Source organism: Callorhinus ursinus, unplaced genomic scaffold (genome assembly GCF_003265705.2).
Source record: "Callorhinus ursinus isolate GAN/ISIS: 27379988/994484 unplaced genomic scaffold, GSC_fseal_2.0 scaffold6, whole genome shotgun sequence".
NCBI classification, from domain to species: Eukaryota; Metazoa; Chordata; class Mammalia; order Carnivora; family Otariidae; genus Callorhinus; species Callorhinus ursinus.
The window spans coordinates 29,218,794-29,243,280 of NW_027397068.1; the positions used below are offsets into that span (position 1 = coordinate 29,218,794).

General features: G+C 36.8%; 1 protein-coding gene across 1 annotated transcript in view; it reads right to left on the reverse strand.

Annotated features, from left to right (window-relative positions):
* Positions 1–24,487, reverse strand: part of AK9 (adenylate kinase 9) — a 128,050-nt gene that overhangs the window by 51,675 nt on the left and 51,888 nt on the right. The window contains exons 16-22 of the mRNA XM_025859292.2: positions 20,490–20,646; positions 19,543–19,657; positions 17,727–17,797; positions 14,627–14,785; positions 3,870–3,959; positions 3,190–3,390; positions 2,524–2,645 (exon numbers count right to left, since the gene is read on the reverse strand). Coding sequence (XP_025715077.1) covers positions 2,524–2,645; positions 3,190–3,390; positions 3,870–3,959; positions 14,627–14,785; positions 17,727–17,797; positions 19,543–19,657; positions 20,490–20,646 — 915 coding nt within the window. The remainder of the gene's footprint in view (positions 1–2,523; positions 2,646–3,189; positions 3,391–3,869; positions 3,960–14,626; positions 14,786–17,726; positions 17,798–19,542; positions 19,658–20,489; positions 20,647–24,487) is intronic.

Below are 24,487 nucleotides of genomic sequence, written 5' to 3' on the forward strand. Positions count from 1 at the left end.
AAATAGATCATAAAACTTTGCAGAAGAGATGGACAGAACCCAATCTCAGAGTAGGAAAATAATGAAGGCATTAATAGAAATTCAAGTAAACACTAGAAAGAGTTCGCAGGCACCAACAAAGTATGTAAATAGGCCTAAGAAGAGGGTGACCACTTGTGGTAGAATAATGGCCCCCCAAAGATTCCCCAGAACCTGTGAGTGGGTAACCTTATGTGTGTGATTAAGGATGTTGAGATGGAAAGCTCATCCAGCTGGGCCCAATGTAATTAAATGGTCCTTAAGAGGGAGGCAAGAAAGTCAAAGGCAAAAGAAGAGATGAGATGATGGAGAGCAAACGTTGAAGTAATGTGCTTTTAAGATGGAAGAAAAGGCCATAAACCAAAGAATGCAGGTGGCCACCAGAAGCTGGAAAAAACAGGAAATGTCTTCTCCTCTAGCAGAAGGAACTGATTTTAGCCCTTAAGATTCATTTCAGAGAACTGATCTTGAGAACTATATGATAATTTGATTGTTTTAAGCCACTAACTTTGTGGTAATCTGTTACAACAGCAATAGGACCCCAATGAATGTCTTAAGTGAAAAGATTGAATGGAAGACACATCTACAAATACATGAACAAAAGAGTAAAGAGATGGAGAATTTGAGGGAAAAGATAAAGATATTTGGAGGATAGATCCAAGAGACCTAATTAGTATTGAGTATTGTAGAAGGAAAAAAGAAGAGATGGAGAAGAGACCAGAATTATTTTCCCACAGATACAGAAAGACATAACATACAGATTTAAGAGCAACCCAAGTATAGGCAAGATTGATGAGAAAAACCAACACTTGGGCATATCTTGGTATGATTCCTGAATTCTGGAGTGGCATTAGAACTGTTGTTTCTTTTTGTACTTTCTGTTTGGCAAAAAGGAAATATCTTTGTTGTTGATTTTTCCTATTGTAAAAATGATACATTTCTAATGTTAAAAAATCAGATAATATAGATAAGCACTTAAAAAATAAAAATTACTTTTAAGTCCATCACTCAGAGATAACCACCACTAACACTTTAAATAGCTTGACTGAGGTATGACTGACATTAAAACAGTGTACATATTTACAGTATAAAATTTGATAAGTTTTGACACAAGTATTCATTCGTGAATTCACCACAACCAAGATAATGAACATATTCATGAATACCAACATTTTGCTCACACTTCTTTGTAAAATCTCTCCTTCCTGCTCCTATTTGCCCCATCCCCAGGCAAACACCATTCTGTTTTCTAGCCCTATAACTAGTTTACATTTTCTAAATTTTTATATAAATGGAATCGTACAGGATATATTCTTTTTTGCCTGGCTTCTTTCTCTTAGCATAATTATGTTGAGATTCATCCAAGTTATTGCATGCTGATTAGAAGGCTGGAAATTTTAGTTCCACCCTCGACCTTCTGAGGTGCGGTCGGGGAAAGGGGCTGGAAGCTGAATCAGCCAACGGCCAATGACTTAGTCAATCATGACTGTGTAATGAAGCCTCCATAAAAACCTAAGAGGACAGCTTTTGGTCCTTTCTTTTAGAAGAGCTTCCATGTGCCACCAAGCAGGGCCTAAAGCTCCACAAAGACAGAAGTTTCTTTGTTCAGGACCTTGTCCTATGTATGGCTTTATCTGGCTGTTGATTAGCATTCTTTATCATACCCTTTAATAAACTGGTAAATGTAGGTAAATGTTTTCCTGAATTCTCTGTGCTCTTTTAGCAAATTAATTGAACCAATGGAGGAGGTTATTGGAATCCCTAATCTGTAGCCAATCAGTCAGAAGCACAGGAAACAACCGGGGGCTGAGGTAGGGAGTGGGGGAGCAGTCCTTTAGTACAGAACCCTTAACCTGTGGAATCTGAGGCTATCTCCAGGTAGATGGCGTCAGAATTGAGTTGAATTCTCAGACTTCTTGCTGGTGTCATCTTCTGGAACTGCTTGGTGTTGTGTTTGGGAGAACCTCCTCCCATGTTGGAATAAAGTCCAGGAAACTTGAAAGAATTAATAAGGCCCCAAATTAAAAGAATCACTTCCTATTTTATTACTGATAGATACCTGAAGTGGGTGGTTAGCAAATGAGAATGGTTATCAAAATTCTGGTGCTAAGGGAGTAGAGTAGTGCCTGAAAATGACCTGTTCCTTTTGCTAATACTGCTCCTTATTATCATGCAAGCAGCCTCCCAAAGAGGCCATTGCTATCTGTATCTTACGTCCCTTAAATATTTCTGTCTCTAATACCTATAGATGTTCCTGTGGAAAAAAATTTAAAAGATTTCCCTTTTCTTTTTTCATGGGTGTAATATATTGCCTAAGGAGCCCTGGCATTTCAGGGGTCAAGTGAAGCTGGGTGGAGGCCAAGTGTGTTGAAAAATTTATAAAATCGAGGATGCCTGCTTGTTTTCTTGGGGTCCAAAAGTGCTAGTTACCATCTTTGTGCATCTGGATATATGCACTTTCAGTGATGTGACCAATGTGAATGAGCAATAATAAGGAAGTCATACCTCTTCCTCTTCCTCCTCTTCCTCTTCTAGCTCCTCATCAACTTCAGCTTCTGCCTGATAGTCTTCTGTTTCTTCATCATAATCTTCCATAGTCAACTCCCATGCAACATACTGGAAGGGTTCTGTGAGAAAAAAAAGAAGTAATTGTTAGGATAAAAGGATATTAGCATATTACAGTAGTCAAAGATTAGGAAGAGTGATTATAATGACCGATCTCTTAGTTTAAATGTGTATGCAAACAGGTCTTCACAAATTCTTTAAGTGACAACTGGCTGGGTTGGCCAGTGCTCTTTGTGCCCTGTGCTGTTCTGATTAGCAGATTTTTTTTTAAAGATTTTATTTCTTTTTTGCCAGAGAGAGAGACAGCGAGAGAGGGAACACAAGCAGGGGGAGTGGGAGAGGGAGAAGCAGGCTCTCCACTGAGCAGGGAGCCCGATGCGGGGCTCGATCCCAGGATCCAGGTATCATGACTGAACCAAAGGCAGACGCTTAATGACTGAGCCACCCAGGTGTCCCCTGATTAGCAGATTTAAATATTTGAAATATCAACCCTGAATATACTGGATGCTTTACTTCATAAACCATCAAGAAGGGCTTTAAACTTTCACAGTGCTTTTAATAATATTACCTGTTCTTGACAATAAATGTTAAGATTACAGCTCTTACTTTCCATAGTCTCAACTACTTTTTGAAGTAGTTCCTCTGGAGTTTTGTCAGCAACCTCCAAGTTTAAAATTTGAACGAAAGACTCATTGATTGTTGCTTCCAGATGTTTCCACATGTAGTTGAAATGTTTAATCTTCTCTTTAATTGGCTCCATTTCAGGGACATCAGGATAAGCATCTTCTGGAAACTCAGGGAGTACAACTTTTGAGGTAAAGGTTAGAGGAAAGAAAAAAGAGTCTTAAAATATTATATCTCTAGCCATATTGACAAAATAATTTATACTTTATAGTATTTTAAAAACATTTGAAATAAATATACTTGTTTTCTAGGTAATAATATAAATTCATAATTTCATATTTTAATTTGTGCTTTGTTCCTTGTATTGGCTTAGACAAATTATTATCTACTAATAAAATCAACATCAAGGATAATTAATAAGAATTTTGTATGGCAACTTTAACTGTTAATAAAATGTATAAAATAAAATTTGATGAAAAACAGTACTATATGCTGGCTACATACATTTTTAATGTAATAAGCTAAATTAATACATATGAGCTGGCATACAACATAGAAAGAAATAGGTAGGAAGTTGGTACTATGCCTAAAATGAGGGACTGGACCCTTTCTAAAAGAATATGAAAAGTATTTTCACACACTAACTACTTTTATAATCTAACCTGTTTCAGATAACTCTTTAGTCTCTAGGCCCTCTTTGGATCCTTTTGAAATCTCTGTTCCAACTGTAGTATCCTCAGCAGGCTCAAATACTTAAAAAAGAAATCTAATAGTTAGTGTTTGAATTTTAAAACATTATTCCTTTATGAAATTTTTGGCACAAAGAAAATTTCAAAACACAGTTTATTTGTATATACTACATCTAAGTGAAAATACAGTTCCTGTTAGGTAAAGTATGGCATTAAATATTTAATAATATAGGGCAGAAAATGAAGAATATTTAACAATATATAAAAAGACATGGACCAAAATAATAATTGACACATGGCACATATAAGTCTGATGGATAACTATTGTTAAATATCATTCAAACTTCTGTTCACATGGCAACAGACTAGCAGTTCCTGATTATTTCTTTTAATTTCTTAAGATACCCGTGGAAAACTCCAAAAGATCATAAAGTGGCAAGGAAAGACAATGATATATCAAAGTCCCAGCTGTGGGTGTAGGTGTGGCAAAACTCAGGAGAATCTCAACAATATCATTATAGAAGGTACAGAACACTGTTTTCCTGGATGATGTAAGACATGCCTCACATGTGGATTCAGCACAGATGGTTCAGGGAAGGAAGAACTAATTATCTATCTTCTCACCCCATAGTCTTTCCTAGTTCTGAGACACAAATTTTGTGTAGACCAAATTTATATTTATATAATATTATATGAAAAATAATATATATTATATATCTCTATCTATAGAATATATAATCATATCAATTATAATTAGAATAATATTCTATTAGAATATTCTAATATAATATTCTAAATAACATTAGAATAGATTCTAATTAATAATTCTAATTAATTCTAATAAATAGAATTAATTCTAATTAATAGAATAATAGAATATTGGAATATTCCAATAAATAGAATATTCCAATATTCTAATAATATAATTATATTTAATTAGATTTACATACAGAGAATAATATATAATTAAATATAATATAATAAAATTATATTATATTTAATATTTACATATCTAGAATAATATTCTAATATACTAACAATATAATTACATGTGATTATATTTACACATATATATATAACACTGTAACACTGGAAACTGTCTTCCAAGCTAAAGTAATAGTTGGGTCCTCTTTCTACAGAATTCTATAATTAATACTCAAGAGAGAGGATGTAGAAGAGGACAAGCCTTGGGCTGGTCTGGTGGTGACGTGTAATTGTAAGATGCTCAGTTATTTAAAGAAAAACATTATAAATGATGGCAAAGACAAGAACATCAAGAATATACATCGGGAATTCTAAACTGTCTTAGTTTCTCTGACTAATTACGGAATGCAAGTCAGAAATGACGAAGATTCAGCCACAGTATAGAAGAGACAGACAAGATGAATACTTAAATATCAGCACTTGAACTAGGTCAATGCACATGAACTTGACCTTCAGGTCTATGTTGGAGAGTACCAGGCAAAACATTAAAGTGAAAGGCATATATGGATATGTATGTGTGTGTGTGGGGGGGGTGGGTGTGGTTCTTATAAGTACTCTACCTACCCTTCCTGTTGTCCTACTCTACCTGCTAGAGCTGGATACAGTCTCTTCCATTGTCAATAACAACAAAACAACAAGGCCTATGAAAAGATGTTATAATGAAGGGAAAGAGAGTAACGATCCAAAGATTTAGATGAAGAATTGATTTTGAAAAAGAATTCTTATATAAAGCAGAGTAAATTTTAGAAAATACATGCTGGGTGTACTCAAAAAGCACAGGAGGACAACATAGCCTATGAAATAGAAATCATGAAGCAGAAAGAGAGACCAACTTAAGATAAAGGTAGAAATACAAGAAAGTTAGTTGCAATTAGAAAACAATGGAAGGAAATCTAAAATGCAATAGCAGAATTCAAATATGTATCAGAAGAGAGGCAATAAGAAGCAGAAAATAAATCTCATATGGAGGATAACAGTTCTCCAAAGAATACAGAGAAAAAGAACAAAGAGATAAGAACTATCAGGGAAAAGGAGATTAATGTGGTTGAGAAACAAAAACTATCTAACCAAAAATAATAAAAAGTGATCCTGAAAAAGGAATCAAGCAATAAATGAAGATGCAATTGAAGAAAACCATTTTGAGCTAGACAAAGACTAGTAGGAAGATAAAAAGAGCTCACTGAATTCCAGGAAAAATCTCCCACATACTAGTAAAGTTAAAAAAAAAACAATAATGGTATTGAAGACTATCTTTTCAGCATCCCTGAAGAAAAGAAAAAAGAACACAAATGAAGCAATATCAGATTTTTCCTTGTGAAGACAATAGTACAATCTCAACATGCAGAATTTTGAGAAAAGAAGGATATGACAGTAATTTAGTAGCATCTAAATTGTTTTTCATGTGTGAAAGCAACAGATTTACAAGAATGCACACAATATACCACCCTGGATGCTTAAAAAATTATTCAAAGATATAGGTCAGATGATTAAGAGAACTAAGAATCAAAACTAAAATCTCAGGAATGGAGAGACTGTGGAATCTGGGAAACATCCCAATGGAGTTATCAACAATCCTAATCCCAAATAGCTGCAGAAATTCATGCCCAGTTCTAGTGGACTGGAAAGGACAGGCCTTTCCTAGTGGATGTGTCCACTAGTGGGCATTCAACAGTGTGGAGGAGTTGTGTCTCTTATAAAACTATCTGGAGGAAGTTTATCAACAATTTCTTTTTTTTTTTAATTTTATTTATTTATTTGTCAGAGAGAGAGGGAGACACAGTGAGAGAGGGAACACAAGCAGGGGAGTGGGAGAGGGAGAAGCAGGCTTCCCGCGGAGCAGGGAGCCCAACACGGGGCTCGATCCCAGGACCTCGGGATCATGACCTAAGCCGAAGGCAGACGCTTAACGACTGAGCCACCCAGGCGCCCCTTATCAACAATTTCAATATGAATAGTCATAATCTATAAGAATAAATCTGTGGTAAGACTTAAGAAGTGTCCCAGAGAAAAACTCTCTTAGGCTTGAATCCAGTCAAGTCAAAACAAAATACCATGCTTAGAAAAACTGAAAGGAAATATGTCAGAATATTAAATATTTATTGCCCTTTGCTGGCAGAACTATGTTCATTTTCTCCCATCTTTCTATTTGTATGAATTCTGCATTTCCTATAATTAACATAGTATATCAAACTTGACTGGATATCTGAATGATTTTTATTTATTTATTTTTTGAAAAGATTTTATGTATTTATTTTAGGGAAAGAGAGAGTGCGTGTGAGTCTGAGCAGGGGTGGAGGGGCAGAGGAGAGGGAAGGGGAGAGAGAATCTCAAGCAGACTCCATGCTGGGCACAGAGCACAACGTGTGGCTCCATCCCACCACACTGAGATCATGACCAGAACAAAAATCAAAGGTAGGATGCTTAACAGACTGAGCTGCCCTGAATGATTTTTAAACACACAATTCAACATCAATTATATCAGAAAAAAGATCACTGTCTGATGGACATTTTCCAAATTTCAAGTTGTCTCTTTTCTATTTTCTATTCGTCTATTTCTTTATTCTATTCATCTATTTTCTATCAATTTATTGGTATCCACAGGTACCTCAGGGTCAGATTTTTTGTGAGTACAGTACCGAGCTTTTTCTATGACTTAAGGTGACCATTTATAAAACTTTTTTTCAGCCTAAATTTTTTTTCCTATGACAGTTCTCAACTGTCAGAAAGTATAAGAATCACCTGATGTGTTCATTAAGATGTAGATTCCCAAACTCCATCCTAGACTTACTGAACCAGAACTTGGGTGGCTTAGGAGCCTTCCAAATAAGAACCTTAGGTGATTTTTTTAAAGGTTTTATTTATTTGAGAGAGAGAGAGGGAGAGGGGGAGCACACAAGCAGGGGGAGGGGCAGAGGGAGAGGGACAAGCAGACTCCCTGCTGATCGAGGAGCCCAACATGGGGCTTGATCCTGGGACGTCTGGATCCTGACCTGAAGTCAGCTGCTTAACGGACTGAGCCACCCAAGCGCCCCTTAGTGATTCTTTTTTAAAAATTTATATGTATTTAAATTCCAGTGTAGTTAACACAGTGTTATATTAATTTGAGGTGAACAATATGGTGATTCCACAATTCCATACATTACTAAGTGCTCATCAAGATAATGGTGCTCTTTATCCCCGTCACCTATTTGCCCCATCCCCCTGCCCACCTGTCCTCTGGTAACCATCAGTTACTCTCTATAGTGAAGAGCCTGTCCTTTCTTTTTTTCCCTCCTTTGTTCATTTGTTTTGTTTTTTAAATTCCACATACAAGTGAGATCATATGGTATTTGTCTTTGACTGGCTTATTCTGTTTAGCATTATACCCTCTAGATCCAAATGGCAAAATTTCATTCTTTTTTTTTAGTGGCTGAATAATATTCCAGTGTGTGTGTGTGTGTGTGTGTGTGTGTGTGTGTGTGTGTGTATCACATCTTCTTTATCCATTCATCTATCAGCTGCTTCCATAAACTGATTATTGTAAATAATGCTGCAATAAACATAGGAGTGCATGTATTCTTTCAAATTAGTGTTTTTGTATTTTTTGGTAAATACTGAATAGTGTGATTACTGGATCATAAGGTAGTTCTCTTGCTAACTTTTTTAGGAACCTCCACACTGTTTTCCACAATGGCTGCACCAGTTTGCATTCCTACCAACAGTGTATGAGGGTTTCTTTTTCTCCACATCCTTGCCAATGTTTGTTATTTATTGTGTTGTTTGATTTTAGTCATTCTGACAGATGTGAGGTGGTATCTCATTGTGGTTTTGATTTGTATGTTCCTGATGATGAGTGATGTTGAGCATCTTTTCATGTATCTGTTGGCCATCAGAAACTTAGGTGATTTTGATGCAGATCATTTACTGTGTATACAGTAGTCCCCTCACCCACAATTCTGCTTTCTGTGGTTTCAGTTAACCATAGTCAGCCACAGTCCAGAAGCAGATGACAAGATGTCAGAAGGTCAACAGTAGCCTAACGGTTATGTCACAATACATACATCACTCACGTCACTTCATCTCATCATGTTGGCATTTTATCATCTTACAGCATCACAAGAAGGGTGAGTACAGTACAATAAGATATTTTGAGAGAGAGAGACCACATTCATATTTTGATTTTGGACTTTCAGCCTTCAGAACGGTGAGAGAATAAATTTCTGCTGTTTGAAGCCACTAAGTTTATGGTAATTTGTTAATGGCAACCCTAGGAAACTAACATATTCCCCAACAGTCTAATTGAAAACGAGCATTGGAGAGCAATGTGGAATTTAGTGAAAATTTAGTAAGGGAGCAATGAAGGGGACTTTATATCATACATCCTATAGCAGACACTGTTGGTAACTCAGTCTTCTTCCTGGCAGAGCTATGCTTTTGTTCTAGTGTTTACCCTTCCCTGCATGGCTGAGGAGGTTGACCCCATCTCCAGCTCCAGGAATTTATCCTGACTGGTATATGCTCAAAATGTTGGTTCCTTTCCTTCTCATATCAGGGGAGGGAATGTAACTATTGATTTTGAGAAAGTTAAGATTGAGTTTTAGCCTTATTTGGAGGTAGGAATCCTGAGCTCTGGACTTTTTAGAAGTTACATAAGGCTGACTGCTGGCCTGGTGATAATGCTGCTGAAGCATCAACTACTTGCCAGACAGCGTGCTAGGTGCTTTAAATAACATGCTAGGTGCTTTAAATAAAATGTTTCTATCCCTATAAAAACAATGTTTGGTAACTATTCCTAACCCTGTTTAATGAAGAACCTGAGGTGCAAAACAATGACATAAGGTGTCATATAGCAGCCAAAGTGAAATTTAAGAAATGTTAATGAGATCATATCGATTACCTGCACTTAGAGAAAGCTTCAAACTCCCTAAGCCTCTGGCCTTTGCCTCGCTGTCCAATCTCATCTTCCCCTTCCCTCTTGCTCACTGTGCTCTGGTCACACTCCATTTCTTCCTTGCCCATTGAATTGTGCCCACCTCTGAGCCTTTGCAGTGGAAAGATCTTTGCACAGATCCTTTTCAGTCTTTCTGCCTTGCCTCAAGTATCATCTTCTCAGACAACACTCTTCCTTGGCCATAATGTTTAGTCTTGTCTCTTCCAAACCACCCCACTGGTCTCCACCTTGCTTATTCATTCAAGAAACATTTATTGAGCACGTACTAGATCCCAGGCTCGCTTTAGTGTCTTCATATATTTTATCCATAGCACTTACCACTATCATAAATTATTTTAGTTATTTACTTGTTTATTCTTATTCTTCACCATTGAATGACAACTCTTTGAAGATAGGGACCTTGACTATCTTGATCATTGCTGAGTTTCTTGTACCTAGGGCAGCGCCTATTGTTTTGCCTGGCACTTAGAAGGAATTCAATAAATATTTGTTAAAAGGATGTATTTCCTGATGTTTAATAGCCAGCTTTATTACAGGACCGTGAAGTACTTGGAATAAAGCATTGTGATGAGAGCCAATGGTTACTCTAAGCTCAGCTTCTTGCAAGTTCCATGTAATTTGCCTATACCTAACTAGTACATAAAGAACAATTTGGGAATGATCAAGGTGATTAACTAGCCTCTGAATGCATCTGAATGTAATGACTTTTAAAGCACTGATTCTAAGCAATACCTATGTCATTCCATTCTAAGAAGGCTAGAGTGACAACAGGTTTGAGATGAAGCTTCAATCTTCCCGAGTATTGACAGAGGTCATGATTACCTTGTGGCCCATGACAGAGGAAAAGATGTGTTCTCTAGCATGAGGCATAAAAATCCTGTTCTGGCTATGTATTAGTTTCCTGGGACTGCCAAAATATTGCCACAAACTTGGTAAATAAAATGAACCAATAGAAATGTATTCTCTCACAATTATGAAGGCCAGAAGTCAGAAATTAAGGTGTTGGCAGGGCTGTGCCACCTCTGCCGTGCTAGAGGAGAATCACTTCTTGCCTGTTGAAGCTTCTCTGGGTGCTGTCATTCCTTAGCTTGAGGCTGCATCATGGCAATGTCTGCCTCCATCTTCACAGGGCTTTCTGCTCTGAGTGCGAGTCTAAGCCCCTCTACTTCCCTTGTATACAGACAGTTGTGATGGCATTTTGGGCCCACCTGGATAATCCTGGATGATCTCCCCATCTCAAGATATTTAGTCACATCTACAAAGACTTTTCTTCCAAATGAGGTAACATCTGCAGGTTCTAGAAATTAGGATGTGGACATATGTTTGGCAGCCATCATTACTCTGGATAAAGTTTAAAAATTCCAAAAGTAATGGATTTATGTTAGAATAGTTTTTTCCTTTCTTTTTTTTCATTGTGGCAAATTCATATACCGTAAAATTTACCCTCTTAACCATTTTAGATATACAGTTCAGTGGTATCTAATACATCCACATTGTGGTGCAACCGTCACAACCTTTCAGCCCATAACTCTTTTCACCTGGTAAAAGAGAAATTCTGTACTCATTAAATAATAACTCCCCATTCTCCCCAACCCTCAAGCCCCTGGCAACCACTATTCTACTTTCTAACTTTATGATTTTGACTACTCTAAGTACTTCATATAAGTGGAATCATATGGTATTTGTCTTTTAGACAGGGCAGTTTTAATAAAAAAAAAAAACTGCCCCCTTAAGTGATTTAGAAGAGAAGATTTTGTGGAAAAAGAGACCCTTGAATAGAAGAAGTAATCACTGGATAAACCAGATGCAAGCCCTTCTGTGAAACAGAATATGGTTCAATATGGCCAAAACAGACCCATTTTACAGAAGCAAACCTGCCCTGGAGAAGCCCAGTCATGTCTACAGTGTCTAGCATTGGGCTAGAATTGACCCTAACTAGAGTAGGACGCTGGCTTTAAAACATCCAAAGTAGGTTCCCTGGGGGAAATAATCAGATTAAAAGCAACAAACTAAATTGTCCCCTAGACCTGTTACATTTGTAAATACTAATTGTGAGATATTGTGGATATTGGAATTATGGGGTATGTTTGACATGTCATATTTAATGGATGTCATTTTCTTTTCTTTTTTTTTTTTTGGTATTTTATGGCCCCTTTTACAAAATGTAGGTGGGTGGAAGAATTGTTATCAGTCAAATTGATTAGGTATTGAAAAAAACAATGAAGTTTCTGGTCACACCAGTCAGATTGGCTAAAAATAAGTCAGGAAACGACAGATGTTGGCGAGGATGCAGAGAAAGGGGAACCCTCCTACACTGTTGGTGGGAATACCAGCTGGTGCAGCCACTCTGGAGAATAGTATGGAGGTTCCTCAAAAAGTTAAAAATATGTATGCAAAGGATACAAACATAGTGATTTGAAGGGGCACCCCCACCCCTTTATAGCAGCAATGTCCACAATAGCCAAACTATGGAAGGAGCCCAGATGTCCATCACAGATGAATGGGTAAAGAGGATGTGGTATGTGTATATACAATGGAATATGACTCAGCCATCAAAAAAAATGAAATACTACCATTTATAACAATGTAGATCGAGCTAGAGGGTATTATTCTAAGAAAATAAGTCAATCAAAGAAAGACAAATATCATACGATCTTACTTATATGTGGAATTTAAGAAACAAAAGAGATGAACATAGGGGAAGGGAGGGAAAAATAAAACAAGACGAAATCAGAGAGGGAGAGAAACCATAAGAGACTCTTAACTATAGGAAACAAACAGGGTTGCTGGAGGGGAGGGGGTGGGGGGATGGGGTAACTGGGTGATGGACATTAAGGAGGACACATGATGTAATGAGCACTGGGTGTGATATGCAATTGATGAATCACTAAACTCTACCTCTGAAACTAATAATACACTATATGTTAATTAATTGATTTTAAATAAAAAACAAAAACAAACAATAAAAAACAATGAAGTTTCTTGGTAGAAGCTCAAGTCAATAGAGGTGTGGGACTCCTAAAAGGAAATTGTGGGTTTCATCCTGCTAACTCCTCTGTCTGGCGCAAGGTGATTTTATACTTATTGTCCCATAAAGCTAATGTCAACCTTGTAGTAAAAATGATCTTTGTTGAACTTGAGATTTCTCGTTGTAAAAATTCGTCTTAGTCCTGGTCCTTTTACCAGCTAACAGCAGGTTCCCAGCCCTTAATTGCTCCAGACTGGCATCTAGCTGCAGGTATCCGAAGACCATTAGTTTGTAGGATTAGTTTCTAATCTAATACTAACCAAGCTTAAAAGTATTTATGTGCCTCATTGCCACCACAGTGGGGTCCCCTATCTTGCTGCCTTAAGATCCTCTCTGGTCCTAAGAATGACTTTCATTGCACATAGACTCCTTCATGCCCTGCACTAGTCCACCAAACTGGACCTCTGAAGTAGAGCTGGCTTAATGAGTGTGGGACCTTTGCACTTGCACAAGGTCTTATGCTTAGAATGGTCTCACACTCAGATTAATGCTCTCTGGCTGTCATTTTGAAATTTTTAGTAATTTTACCTTTGAACTGTTTTGTAAGCAAAATCCAAAGGGGCTCCAAAGGGACAAAAGAGAGGGCATGTGAGCAAAGATATGCACAGTATGTGTTTGCCATCCCTTGCCCTCACGTTCTCATGAACATTCCTGATGCACTGTCATTACCATAGAATTCCAGGGGACCACATATGAGAGATGTAAGTGTGACCAACTGGTGGGGGGAAGGGAGCAGCCCTGAGAGACCACACTTTTCCTTTAAACTAGAACTTGCTTCAGATGCTGAAAAAGGTGATAACATTCAGAGACATGAATAACCAATAACTTTCTTACTCATGTTACTTTCCTGTATTAGCTAAACACAGGCTGAAAACGATGACATAGAAGGAAAGGAAAAGATAGGGCAACCCAGAGTTCCCTTTCTTTCAGTCTTTCCTTAATCATTAGTAAGCTAGAGAGTGTTGATAGAACATATGTGCATATTAAGAAGTGAAATAAAAAGCTCCGTTAGTTTTGTGCATGAAACTGGCTTGGTATTCTGTTAAGGATGAAATGCATATAATGGGAGCCTGGGTAGCTCAGTTGCTTAAGCGGCCAACTCTTGGTTTTGATTCAGGTCATGATCTCAGGGTTGCGAGATGGAGCCCTGTGTCAGGCTCTGCTTAAGAGCTAAGCGTGGAGCCTGCTTAAGATTCTCTCTCCTTCACCCTCTGCCCCTCCCTCCCCCACTCCTGTGCTCCCTCTCTCTCTCAAAAAAAAAAAAAAATGCAATTTATGTCCAAGCTGCAAAATACAAATTGTGTAATTTTGGTGATATGAGTTAAATGCTCTTATATTTGCATTTTAAAAAATAGCTTTGTACAACATAAAGATAAACAGTAAAATTCATGCCAATGAATAAAATTTAAAATTTTTGTCTACTTAGATTAATTAGCAAACAAAAAGCACCATGAAAAGCTGAGAGAGAGGCCATGGAAGAAAAGAAAAAGCTTTATACTTTAGTATGTTTAAAAGCACTTTTCCCTGCTTTTTGGACCATGTGACTCATAGATTACATGACTGAACCTGCTCCTGACTGCCGGTGCCAGGGCAGAGATTTGGCTTTCCTACCACACTACAAACCATGTGATTTGGACTAAATGGCTGCTCCCTGGGAGCTCATGTCACCACTCTTCGCCTGCTTCCATTTTATTAATGTAGAAAAGACACAAACCCATGCATGTGCACACACAGACACACCCAATAGACAGGAGTAGAATGAAGGCATGGCTCTCAGTAGGGTCTAACCTGATTCAGGTTCTGTTTCAGGGACCTCAGGTGCTTCAGACTCCTCAGGTAAGGATCCCTTGGTGTCCTCGGCTACCTCCAGGGCCTCAGACCCTTCCTGAACTTCAGGCTCCTCACCTTCAGTCTCCTCTTCAGCCTCCAGTTCAGCCTCTTCTACTTCTAGAAAAAATGAGGAGAAATAAATTATTATTCAGTTTAGGTCAACAAATATTTAATTGGGTGCCAGATAGTCTGATTGGTGCTGAGGCCAAAGCAAAGAATAAGGAATGGCCCTGCCCTCCTGGAGCACGGGGTTTGATGATGGAGACAGATACTTTGTCTACATATTTGATCTATTCAAATGTAGTGGCAGTGTGTAGTGCATGTGCTCAGAATGCTATCGGAGCAGCAGCCTAAGGGTTTTAACAGTAAAAAACTGGAAACAGCCCAAAGTCCATTCAGTAAGGATAGGGATAGAACTACACTGTCTGATATGGAGCCATTAGCCACGTGTGGCTATTGGAACACTTGAAATGTGGCTAATCCAAATTGAGATGTGCTGTAAGTATAAAATACACAATGGATTTCAGAGACTTAGTTTGAAAAACTGAATGTGAGATATATTCAGTAATTTTTGCACTGATTGTTAAAATAATATCTTGGACATAGTATATTAAATAAATATAATTAATTTCACCTGTTTCTTTTTACTTTTTATGTAGCTACTAGAAAATTTACAGTTCCGTAGGTGGCTTGCGTTATATTTCCACTGGGCAGCATGAGGCTAGATTTAATGTATAATGATGGATTTTCTTATACCTAATTACAAATAATGGAATCAGTATGTCAAATGTAAATTTTAAAAGCACAATTCCAAGCTTTATGTAGTTGCATGGAAGTCTTTCAGGAAGAAGATGGGGTAAATGGTGTTAGAAAACCTATCTCCCAAATCCTTTTAATATATTCATTAAATTGAAAAAAAAGATATTTCTGTGCAGATGATATGAAAAAAAAATAAATAAATGAGCCTGTTTTCTGGACTCCTGTGGAAATTTCTCCCCCCAGTGAGTACCTTCCGAGACTATCTGGTATGAGATACCTTTGGCATCCGAATTTTTATCTGAATCTGGATGATTAAGCACCCAGAGCAAAGCAACTTAAAGTGTTCTTGGGGCACCTGAGTGGCTCAGTCTGTTAAGCGCCTCAGGTCATGATCCCAGGGTCCTGGGATGGAGCCCTATGTCAGGCTCCCTGCTCAGTGGGGAGCCTGCTTCCTCCTCTCCTTCTGCCCCTCCCCCCTTGTGCTCTCTGTCTCCCTCTCAAATAAATAAATAATAATAAAATCTTGGAAAAAAAAGAAAAGCAAAACATACCTAAAAAAAAAGAAAAGTGTTCTTATAGGTCTGGGTCTGTATCAGGACTACAGTGCATGTGGTTTCTAAGTATATGGCTCTTTTGTGTCATATAGAGGAATTTATGGTGATACACACAAGGAAGAAGCAGCATTTGTTGAATCCTACTAGGGTTTGGGATGAAGTTATATGCTGTACAGCAAAAAGTCACAATGTATCTCTCATAGTAAAAAAAAAAATACTTCCAGTATGCATACATGTAAATTATTTATTTTGAATTCTTATCCATATTAGGGAAAAGAGTTTATATAATGATGCAGAGAAGTGTAAAAAGTTCTAATACTTTTTCTAGAAAGTATTAGATAATCTGTGTACCAGAAAAGTCATGAATGGACTGAAAAGTGTTCTAAGATCCTTATACTATCTGTGATTTTTTACTAAGTATGTGTTGTATTAGTTATCTATTGCTTCATAATAAATTACTCCAAAATTTAGTGATTAAAGCAACGATAATCACATATCATCCTTGCAGTTTCTGGGGTCAGGAGTTTGGGAGTAGCTTAATTGGTGGTTCTGGCTCTTGTTCTCTCATGAAGTCAATGAAGATGTCCTTCAGGGTTGCAGTCTCTGAAGGCTGGCCTGGGGTTGGAGGATTGACTTCCGAGGTGGCCACTCAAAGCCTGAACTGAGCTCCTCAGGGAGCAGGGATAGCCCTGTGTAAGTCCTGACCGACAGAAAAGTGTACAGAATAAAAATGGTAGTCGTTTTACAGTTTTGGGGTGGTTTGCTGCCAAAAAAAGAAAACTGAAATAGATACTTTTCAGTCTTTTGTTTCATGGACCCTTTTGGCAGTCTGGTAAAACTTATGCACCCTCCTTAGAATAATGCTTTCAAACTCATAAAATAAAATATGTAGGAAACCAATTATATTGAAATAGTTATGAAGATATCAAAATAAATTTTGTGCTGTAGGAAATTCATGCATCTTTACTAATGCATTAAATAACAAGAACTAGCAGCCGGTCTAATAACTACCATCATTTTGGAATCGTGATTTAGCATAAACAGGATATATAAAACTATAATGTGACATGAAAATATCTTAGTTTCTATTGGTAACAAAGTCAAGATACTGCTGATACTATTATGGCTTGTTGCCTATATTAATTACTAAGTGAAGGAAATACTAAATTTCAGGTAAAGTTTAGTGAAAATAAAGTTGTAATTATTTTCCCATTCAAGTTCACAGACCTCTGAATTTTATCCATGAACTTCAGGTTAAGAACTTCAGTCTTAAAAGAAACTGTTGGAGTAAGTTCTTGTATAATGGAGATGAAAATTTAAGTTCAAAGACAATGGGTATTGCAGGAGATTGGCTGTTTTCTCAACTTCTGCAGGATCCTTCTACTAGAAGTAATTCCAACATCCATGTGTCCTACATGACAAGGGCAGCATTTTAAGACATGCTGCATGAGCTGCCTGCTGTGGACCCACAGAGGGAGCATGCGTAGGTATCTGTGTTGGAGGTCTTTTCCTATTACTCCATTACTCTAGTGACCACACAATTTATTATACAAATTGGAACACTGAGAATGAAAGTGGGTCAAATAAATATTTCAGTGCCATAGGCATAGCATAAACCGAGACTCTCATGGGCAAACTGGGAAATACGGTCATGCTGTCTGTAATTCACTTGAAATACTGCAGTTGCCTGCAGTAACAAAACAAAATTAAATGACACATTATTAGTGATATAAATCTGTGTTTGCCTTTTGCTTTCTTGCTCATAGCTTCCAATAGCCTTTGGTCTTCTATTCTCAATGCTTCTTCAGCAGCTTTTCTGAAATGAAAAGGTCCAAAATTTAATCATCTTTGGAAATTCAGACATCTTACAATATTCTAGGATTTGAGGCCTATAGTGGTAAAAAATTGGGTAAATTGTGTATTATGTTCATTATACTCTTAAACATTACAATGTAAATGTTTAATTTGCTCATATTGAAGCCACTTAATTTCAGGGTTTGTTCTTTTTTTCCTTTTTTTTGGTTAAGAAAAGTTGCAATATTACACTTTAAAAAATTTTGGCTATTAATTAGGAAATCTGTCAAAATTAATAAAAGATTGTCCAACTCTAAGCTGAAAAGGTAAATGGGAAAAATACTATTTTTCCTTCTGAATAAGTCAGAAATATTCACAAAATATGTTAAGTGACAAAAAAGTGTAATATAAGACTATGTATAATACAATTTTAATTTTGTACTTAAAGTTTATATAAGTGATGATCAAAAGCCTAGAAGGATGCTAATCAAAACTGTTAATAGGAATTATCTCTGGATGCTGGCATCATAAGAGTTTTTACTTTTACTTATTATTTTTTGTATAAAAAATTTCTATATTGAATAAATAGATAATTATCTTTTAATCAGAAAAACATATTTCCTGACTTCTTTTCTTTTCAACATTGTAATAATGAAATTTGAAGAGACTTAAAATATGGAAACTTAAATGTCTGGAGGGAATCTAATTTTCATTAGGATTGAAACACTAAGCCTGTCTTAATGATGAAGAAAGATACAAGGAAAACTAGTAAAGTGATGGAGAAAGGCAATATTTATTAAAAATTAAAATGTGTATACCTCTGACATAGAAATTCTATATCTAGGAATTTAGCTTTCAGGAAGGAATCGGCATACTACTGCACAAAGTAACATGTATAACAATGTTGATTGCATCTTTTAAAAATAATATCAAAAAACTGTATCAAGTATTCACCAACAGGGGATGAGTTAAGTAGAGCTCATTCATATCAGCTGCCCACTCTGGGGCAGTTCTCCTGACTATTTTACAGGTCTGTCATTCTCCATATTCAGTGTTCTTTGCATCCTTTCCCCAACCTGTGAAAATCTAGTTACTTCTATTTTCTTCAAAAGACATTACTACACTTATAGGAGATATGTCAGGAAAACAATAATTAAAACCATTTTTTTAAGATTTTATTTATTTTAGAGAGAGAGAGAGCACGTGTGAGCGGGGGGAGGGGCAGAGGGAAAGTATGTGAGAGAATTTCAAACAGACTCCATGCTGAGTGCAGAGCCCAAGGCGGGGCTCCATGACACGGGGTGGGGTGGGGGGAAGGGGGACTCTCATGACCTGAGATCATGACCTGAGCTGAAACCAATAGTTGGAAGCTTAACCGACTGAGCCACCCAGGCGCCCCTTTCATTTACTTTTTATCGTATTATTTTTTCAATTTGTGGGTACTGGTCAGTAAAATTAAGTCACAGATAAATATGGTAAAAAAAATAATCTTACCTGTGCTCATTTTTTTCAGTGTCTTTTGAGAGTAGACACTTGTTCCAGAATAAGTTTGATTTCGGGCCATGAAAACATCCACAACTCAGTACTTTAGACACTCCAAAAATATTTGTAAGCCTACTGTTTTTCTTAGAATTTAGTTAGAATTGGATCTACTTAGTAGACCACTGTTTTGATATTAAAGACATTTCATAAATGTAACTTATAAATAGATATGTAATAGCTATAAAAGATTCATTAACTTGTTTTATTATGCCAAACATATTTTACCTTGCTGCTTCTTCCTCCTTTCTCTTCTTTTGCAGTTCATCTAATAATCTTTCTAAAATCTTAGAGTCAACTTCAGTCTTATTCTCTAAATACAGTCTATTAAGTAAATATTTCCCTGAAATACAGATAAAGAGAATAACATTAATTTTGAAGCTCTATAGAATATAGTGAGAAACAGTTTGGAAATTAACGACAAAAAGTTGTTCCTGCCTATATCCAAATATATTTCCCTTTAAGCATTTATCTAAATAGAGTCCAGGTTCTTTAAAATATCGAGACTGTCTGAAATCCTTTCTAAGAGGAATATATCGGCTGGGTAGAAATAACTAAAACATGAAAAGAGGTGGTGTATCATATTTTCCCCCTGGAAACTCTCTTTTCAAATATACTTCCTTACAAGGCAAGATGACAGAATATTCTTGGCTCCTATGTCAAAGATTATTTGACCATATATGTATGGGTATATTTCTGGGCTCTCTAATCTGTTCCATTGGCCTAGGTGTCGGTTTTTATGCCAGTACCACACTGTTTTGATTATTATAGCTTTTTTCAAAGTGACAGAATAATTAAAATTTAGTTCTGCTATCTTTATGTATTTAATATTCCCCATTTGAGGTGTTAATGACTAATATACAGTCTTTACTCTCAGCCTTATATATTTTTCATTTAGAAGTTAGAGTGCTGATTGAGAATGGGGTGTTAAATTCTCAGCTCCAAAGAATAATTGTAAGGGCCTGATGGAACATCCAATGATCCAGCACACCATTCCTGCCCATCTACTTGAAGAGTGGATGCCTCATTCTGTGTACCTCTAAGTTGTAAAGGGATTGCTGGGGTGATATTTGTAACGAAGGAGAGGGAAGAGTTTTCCATTTTGTATTTTAACTAAACATATTATCAGCAATAAAAATTTCACTTTCAGATTTACATGATAAATATTTACTAACCATTGTTTTCTGTATCTGATAAACAGATTACTAAATCAGGTATAATTCCTTTCTCGACTAAGACTATCCACAGTTCTTTCACAACAGGGCAGTTGTCCAGTATCCATCCTCCATATTTTGGGGCACCAGAAAACCTATTTGTGTTTTCTTCAACTACCTGTGAAAAAGGACAACTGATATTACCATCACAGCCTGAGAAGTCAAGGATACTACTTTGATATATCGTTTTTGCAGACCCTAGCCAATTATCTTTTGAATTCTTCTGACGTGAAAGAAAAAAAAAAGAGACACTTAATTTTAAAGCAAAAAAGCTATCTAAGTGTTTAAAATTAAGAATGGGAAGCAAAAGCCTTTATTAAATAAATAAAACAGTACATTTTTGCTATCTGTTATTCTGTATTACAGAATTTAGATCCCAATTTAGGAGGTCTTGGGCCCAGGAGTGTGCATTGCGAACATGCTCCTAGGTGACAGTGGTCCATGGACCACTCTTTGAGTAGCAAGGGCCAAGTCCAGCTTGCCTGTTTTCGTGACAACACTCTTCACTTCCCTTTCAGTTTTCATTCCTCAGTGTGAGAGCCGAGAAGGTACTGATACGGTTACTAAAAGCAGTAGGAAGGAATCGGGTCAAGACAAACCTTGCAGGTGCTTAGGGAGTTCTGCTAAACTCTGCCCCCAACCCCCCCTCGGGCAGAGCAGTAGCTACAGCTTCAGTGCAAGTATGGAAATTAGTAATGTGGATGTGTGAATACACCAACTCTGAGCGGTTCAAGTTTGTGTGTCATCAGGTAATCACAGGATATTTGAAGTCAAAGGGGAAGAGATGTCACAAGAAAGGGTATAATTCACCGGCCTCTGCAGAATTTAAGATTACCTACTTTATGAATTTCCATCTGAATGAAGAGTTCTTTTTTAAAAATTCTTTTTAACTTTTAACTATTTTATTTAAATTCAATTAGTTAACATACAGTGTATCATTAGTTTCAGATTGAAGAGTCTTCTAAAAAAATTTTTAAGCACTTTTAAATGCTGAATAGAATTAAGGGAAAAAAGAGAAAACTGTAAAAAAGAAATATAAATGAAATAAGTCGGAGAAAGACAAATACTGTATAATCTCACTTATATGTAGAACCTAAAAAAACTGAACTCCTAGAAACAGAGAACAGATTGGTGGTTGCCAGAGGCAGGGATGGGGGTGGGGAGAACGGGTGAAGGTGGTCAAAAGGTACAATATTCAGCATGGTTTGACTACAGTTAACAATATTATATTGTATATGTGGAAGTTGCTAAGAGAGTAGATCTTAGAAATTCCGATCACACATACACAAAACTAAATGTGTGAAGTGCTATGGGTGTTAACGAAATTTATTGTGGTAAACATTTCACAATATATACATATATCATATCATTATGTTATACACCTTAAACTAATACAATGTTATATGTCAAATACAACTCAGTAAAACTGAAAAAATACAAATGGTTAACGAAAATCTTACTGTCCAGTTTCAAAGATATGAAAATGAAAGCAACATTGAGATATAATTTATAATTTCTCCATCTCATTCAAATTTTTTTGAAAAAATTAATGCCTTCATAGCATTTTATCAAATGAATAGATCTTAATTTGTTTAATCATTCTCTCACTGGTAAACATTTACATAATTTATAATTTTAATATAACACTGTGATGAACATCTGTATATGCAAATCTATGCCCAAATGTTATATATTTTTTTAGGTCAGATTCCTAGAAGATGTGTTTTTAGGTTCATAAAGGAATGAACATTTTAAAGGTCTTTCACACACACTGCCACATTGTTTCCAAAACATCTGTATCAATTTTCACTTCTCCTATGTGACCATCTCATTATAGCCTCACTGGTATGGATTGCTATACATTTTTAAAATCTTTGGCAATTTGATATGTAAGAATTTATATCTCACTGTTTTAAGTTTTATATTTTTCTCGAAATTTGAACATTAAAATTTTCAATTAACCATTTGCATTTCTTCTTTGATGAAACAATCTGTATCTTTTGCCTGCTTTTATATTAGGGTATTCCATTTTCCCTGATTTGTAAGAAATCTTTGTATTAAGGAATTAATAGGTCATATTTGTTATAAATATTTTTTGACCTTTGTCTTAAAATTATGATTTTCATGGTTTTTTTCATAGAGAGAATCATTATTAAGTAGCCTCTCTATTGAGCTTTTGCTTTAAGAGTTTTTCCACTGTGTTAGTGCAGGTCCAAATGTGGAAGTTGTCTTTCCGACTTTATCTCAAGTGACTCAGACGGAAGGGAGAAGTGAAGCATGCCATCCATTGCCTCAGGGAAAGAGGTCACTAACACCAGGTAGGGGGCAAGGGCACAAGGCACTCAGGCCTGGACATTTCAATGCTGAGGGGAGGAAAGTTTCGGGGGTGAGGACTTGAGTGCCTGAGGATACAGGTTTGAGACATATCAGGAAAACAGCTTCGGTGTAGGAATCTATTAAGGGAGATTCCCCAGTTGAGATCATTGTGGAGAGAAGAGGGAATCTTCCTTAAGATTTCATATCTGAAAGAATGCCAGAGTGTATGGCCCAGCAGGAGGCGTGGCAGGACTCTGAGCCTTGTGGGGCAAGTGGTAGGGAAGGGGCCCCAGGGAAGCATTTGTGCAAGGTTTGTGTCTGGCCTGGCTGGCACCAGAGCCATGAAAGTGGGCTCTTAGATGTCTGACCAGCTGAAAATAAAGTGGCATTCTCTTTGGACATCCTCAGGGGAGGGGTGAGTGGGAGAAAGCAATATTTAGAAAAATGGTGTAACATTTGCATGCACTATTCATCCTTCTATCCCTTTGTGATTTTTAACTTAATAAAAATTTTTCCCCTGCATTTAAACATGCTATTTATGCATTCCCTTATTCTATGCTATTTCATGTTTACTTTTAATTTTACTACTTGTGAATATATATGTATATGCATATATATGTGATTATAGATATACACACATACATGTGTTCATCACTTGTATATCCAAATACTTATCACTGTGAAAAAACATACCTAGGGAAAGAGTGATTGAGAGAAGAGACTGGGAGAATTAGGGAAAGTACTTAACACAGAGAGACATGGGGGGTGCACAGGAAAACGTAATGACCATGTGAAGAACACAGATACAAAGGCAGAAATGGAGATGTTTTTGAGAAAAAAACCACGAGATGAGGGAAGCAGAGCAAAAATGATGTATCACACGGGGAAGGCTGCAGTGACTAGAGAAATAGGCCGTGGTAATAATGCGCGGCTGGATAGGTCATGGGCTAGAAAACGTACAGTGGCAGGTTAGACACAAACCTCAGTGTCCTTGATGTTGTCCCCGTGACATTTCTCCATGAGGTATGGGGCAAATAACTCTGGCATAAGTCTAGGTAACAGTTTCAGTTAACACAAGCAAACAGGAGCAGGAAGAAGTTCCCAGTGTCCCCCAGCCTCTGCTTCTATTGTGTGCTCTGTTGCTCATTAAGGCGGAAACCAGGTAAAAGTGCAAATGATTTAGTGTGGGAAAAAAATGTGTGCATTCTCCATTGCAAGGCAGTGACTCTTCTTTCTCTTTGGTAGAAATGACACCTATCATTATTTCTGTACTTTTAAGGCTGCAAAATATTGTTAAACTGTAATTCTAAAAGATTCTAAAAGGAGCTGAGATACAGATGTGTTTCAGAATCTTCCTTAACCCATGACTCCAGGGAGCCATGCCTAACTCTCCAGTTTGCAAATGAAATAAAACCTATTCACTTTTCCTGGACAGGATCATACATTGGACCCAAGTGCATCATTCATAGCTGTTCTGCATATGGGCTATGAGCTTTAGATCAGAAAATGAAATTTAGTGGGAGGCACAATAGGAAAACAGGATAAAAAAACAATTACAGAAACAACAATTGGAAACCAAAATAGGACCACAACAATATCTAAAATAGGATCAAAATACATCAAATACCTAAAAATAAATCTAA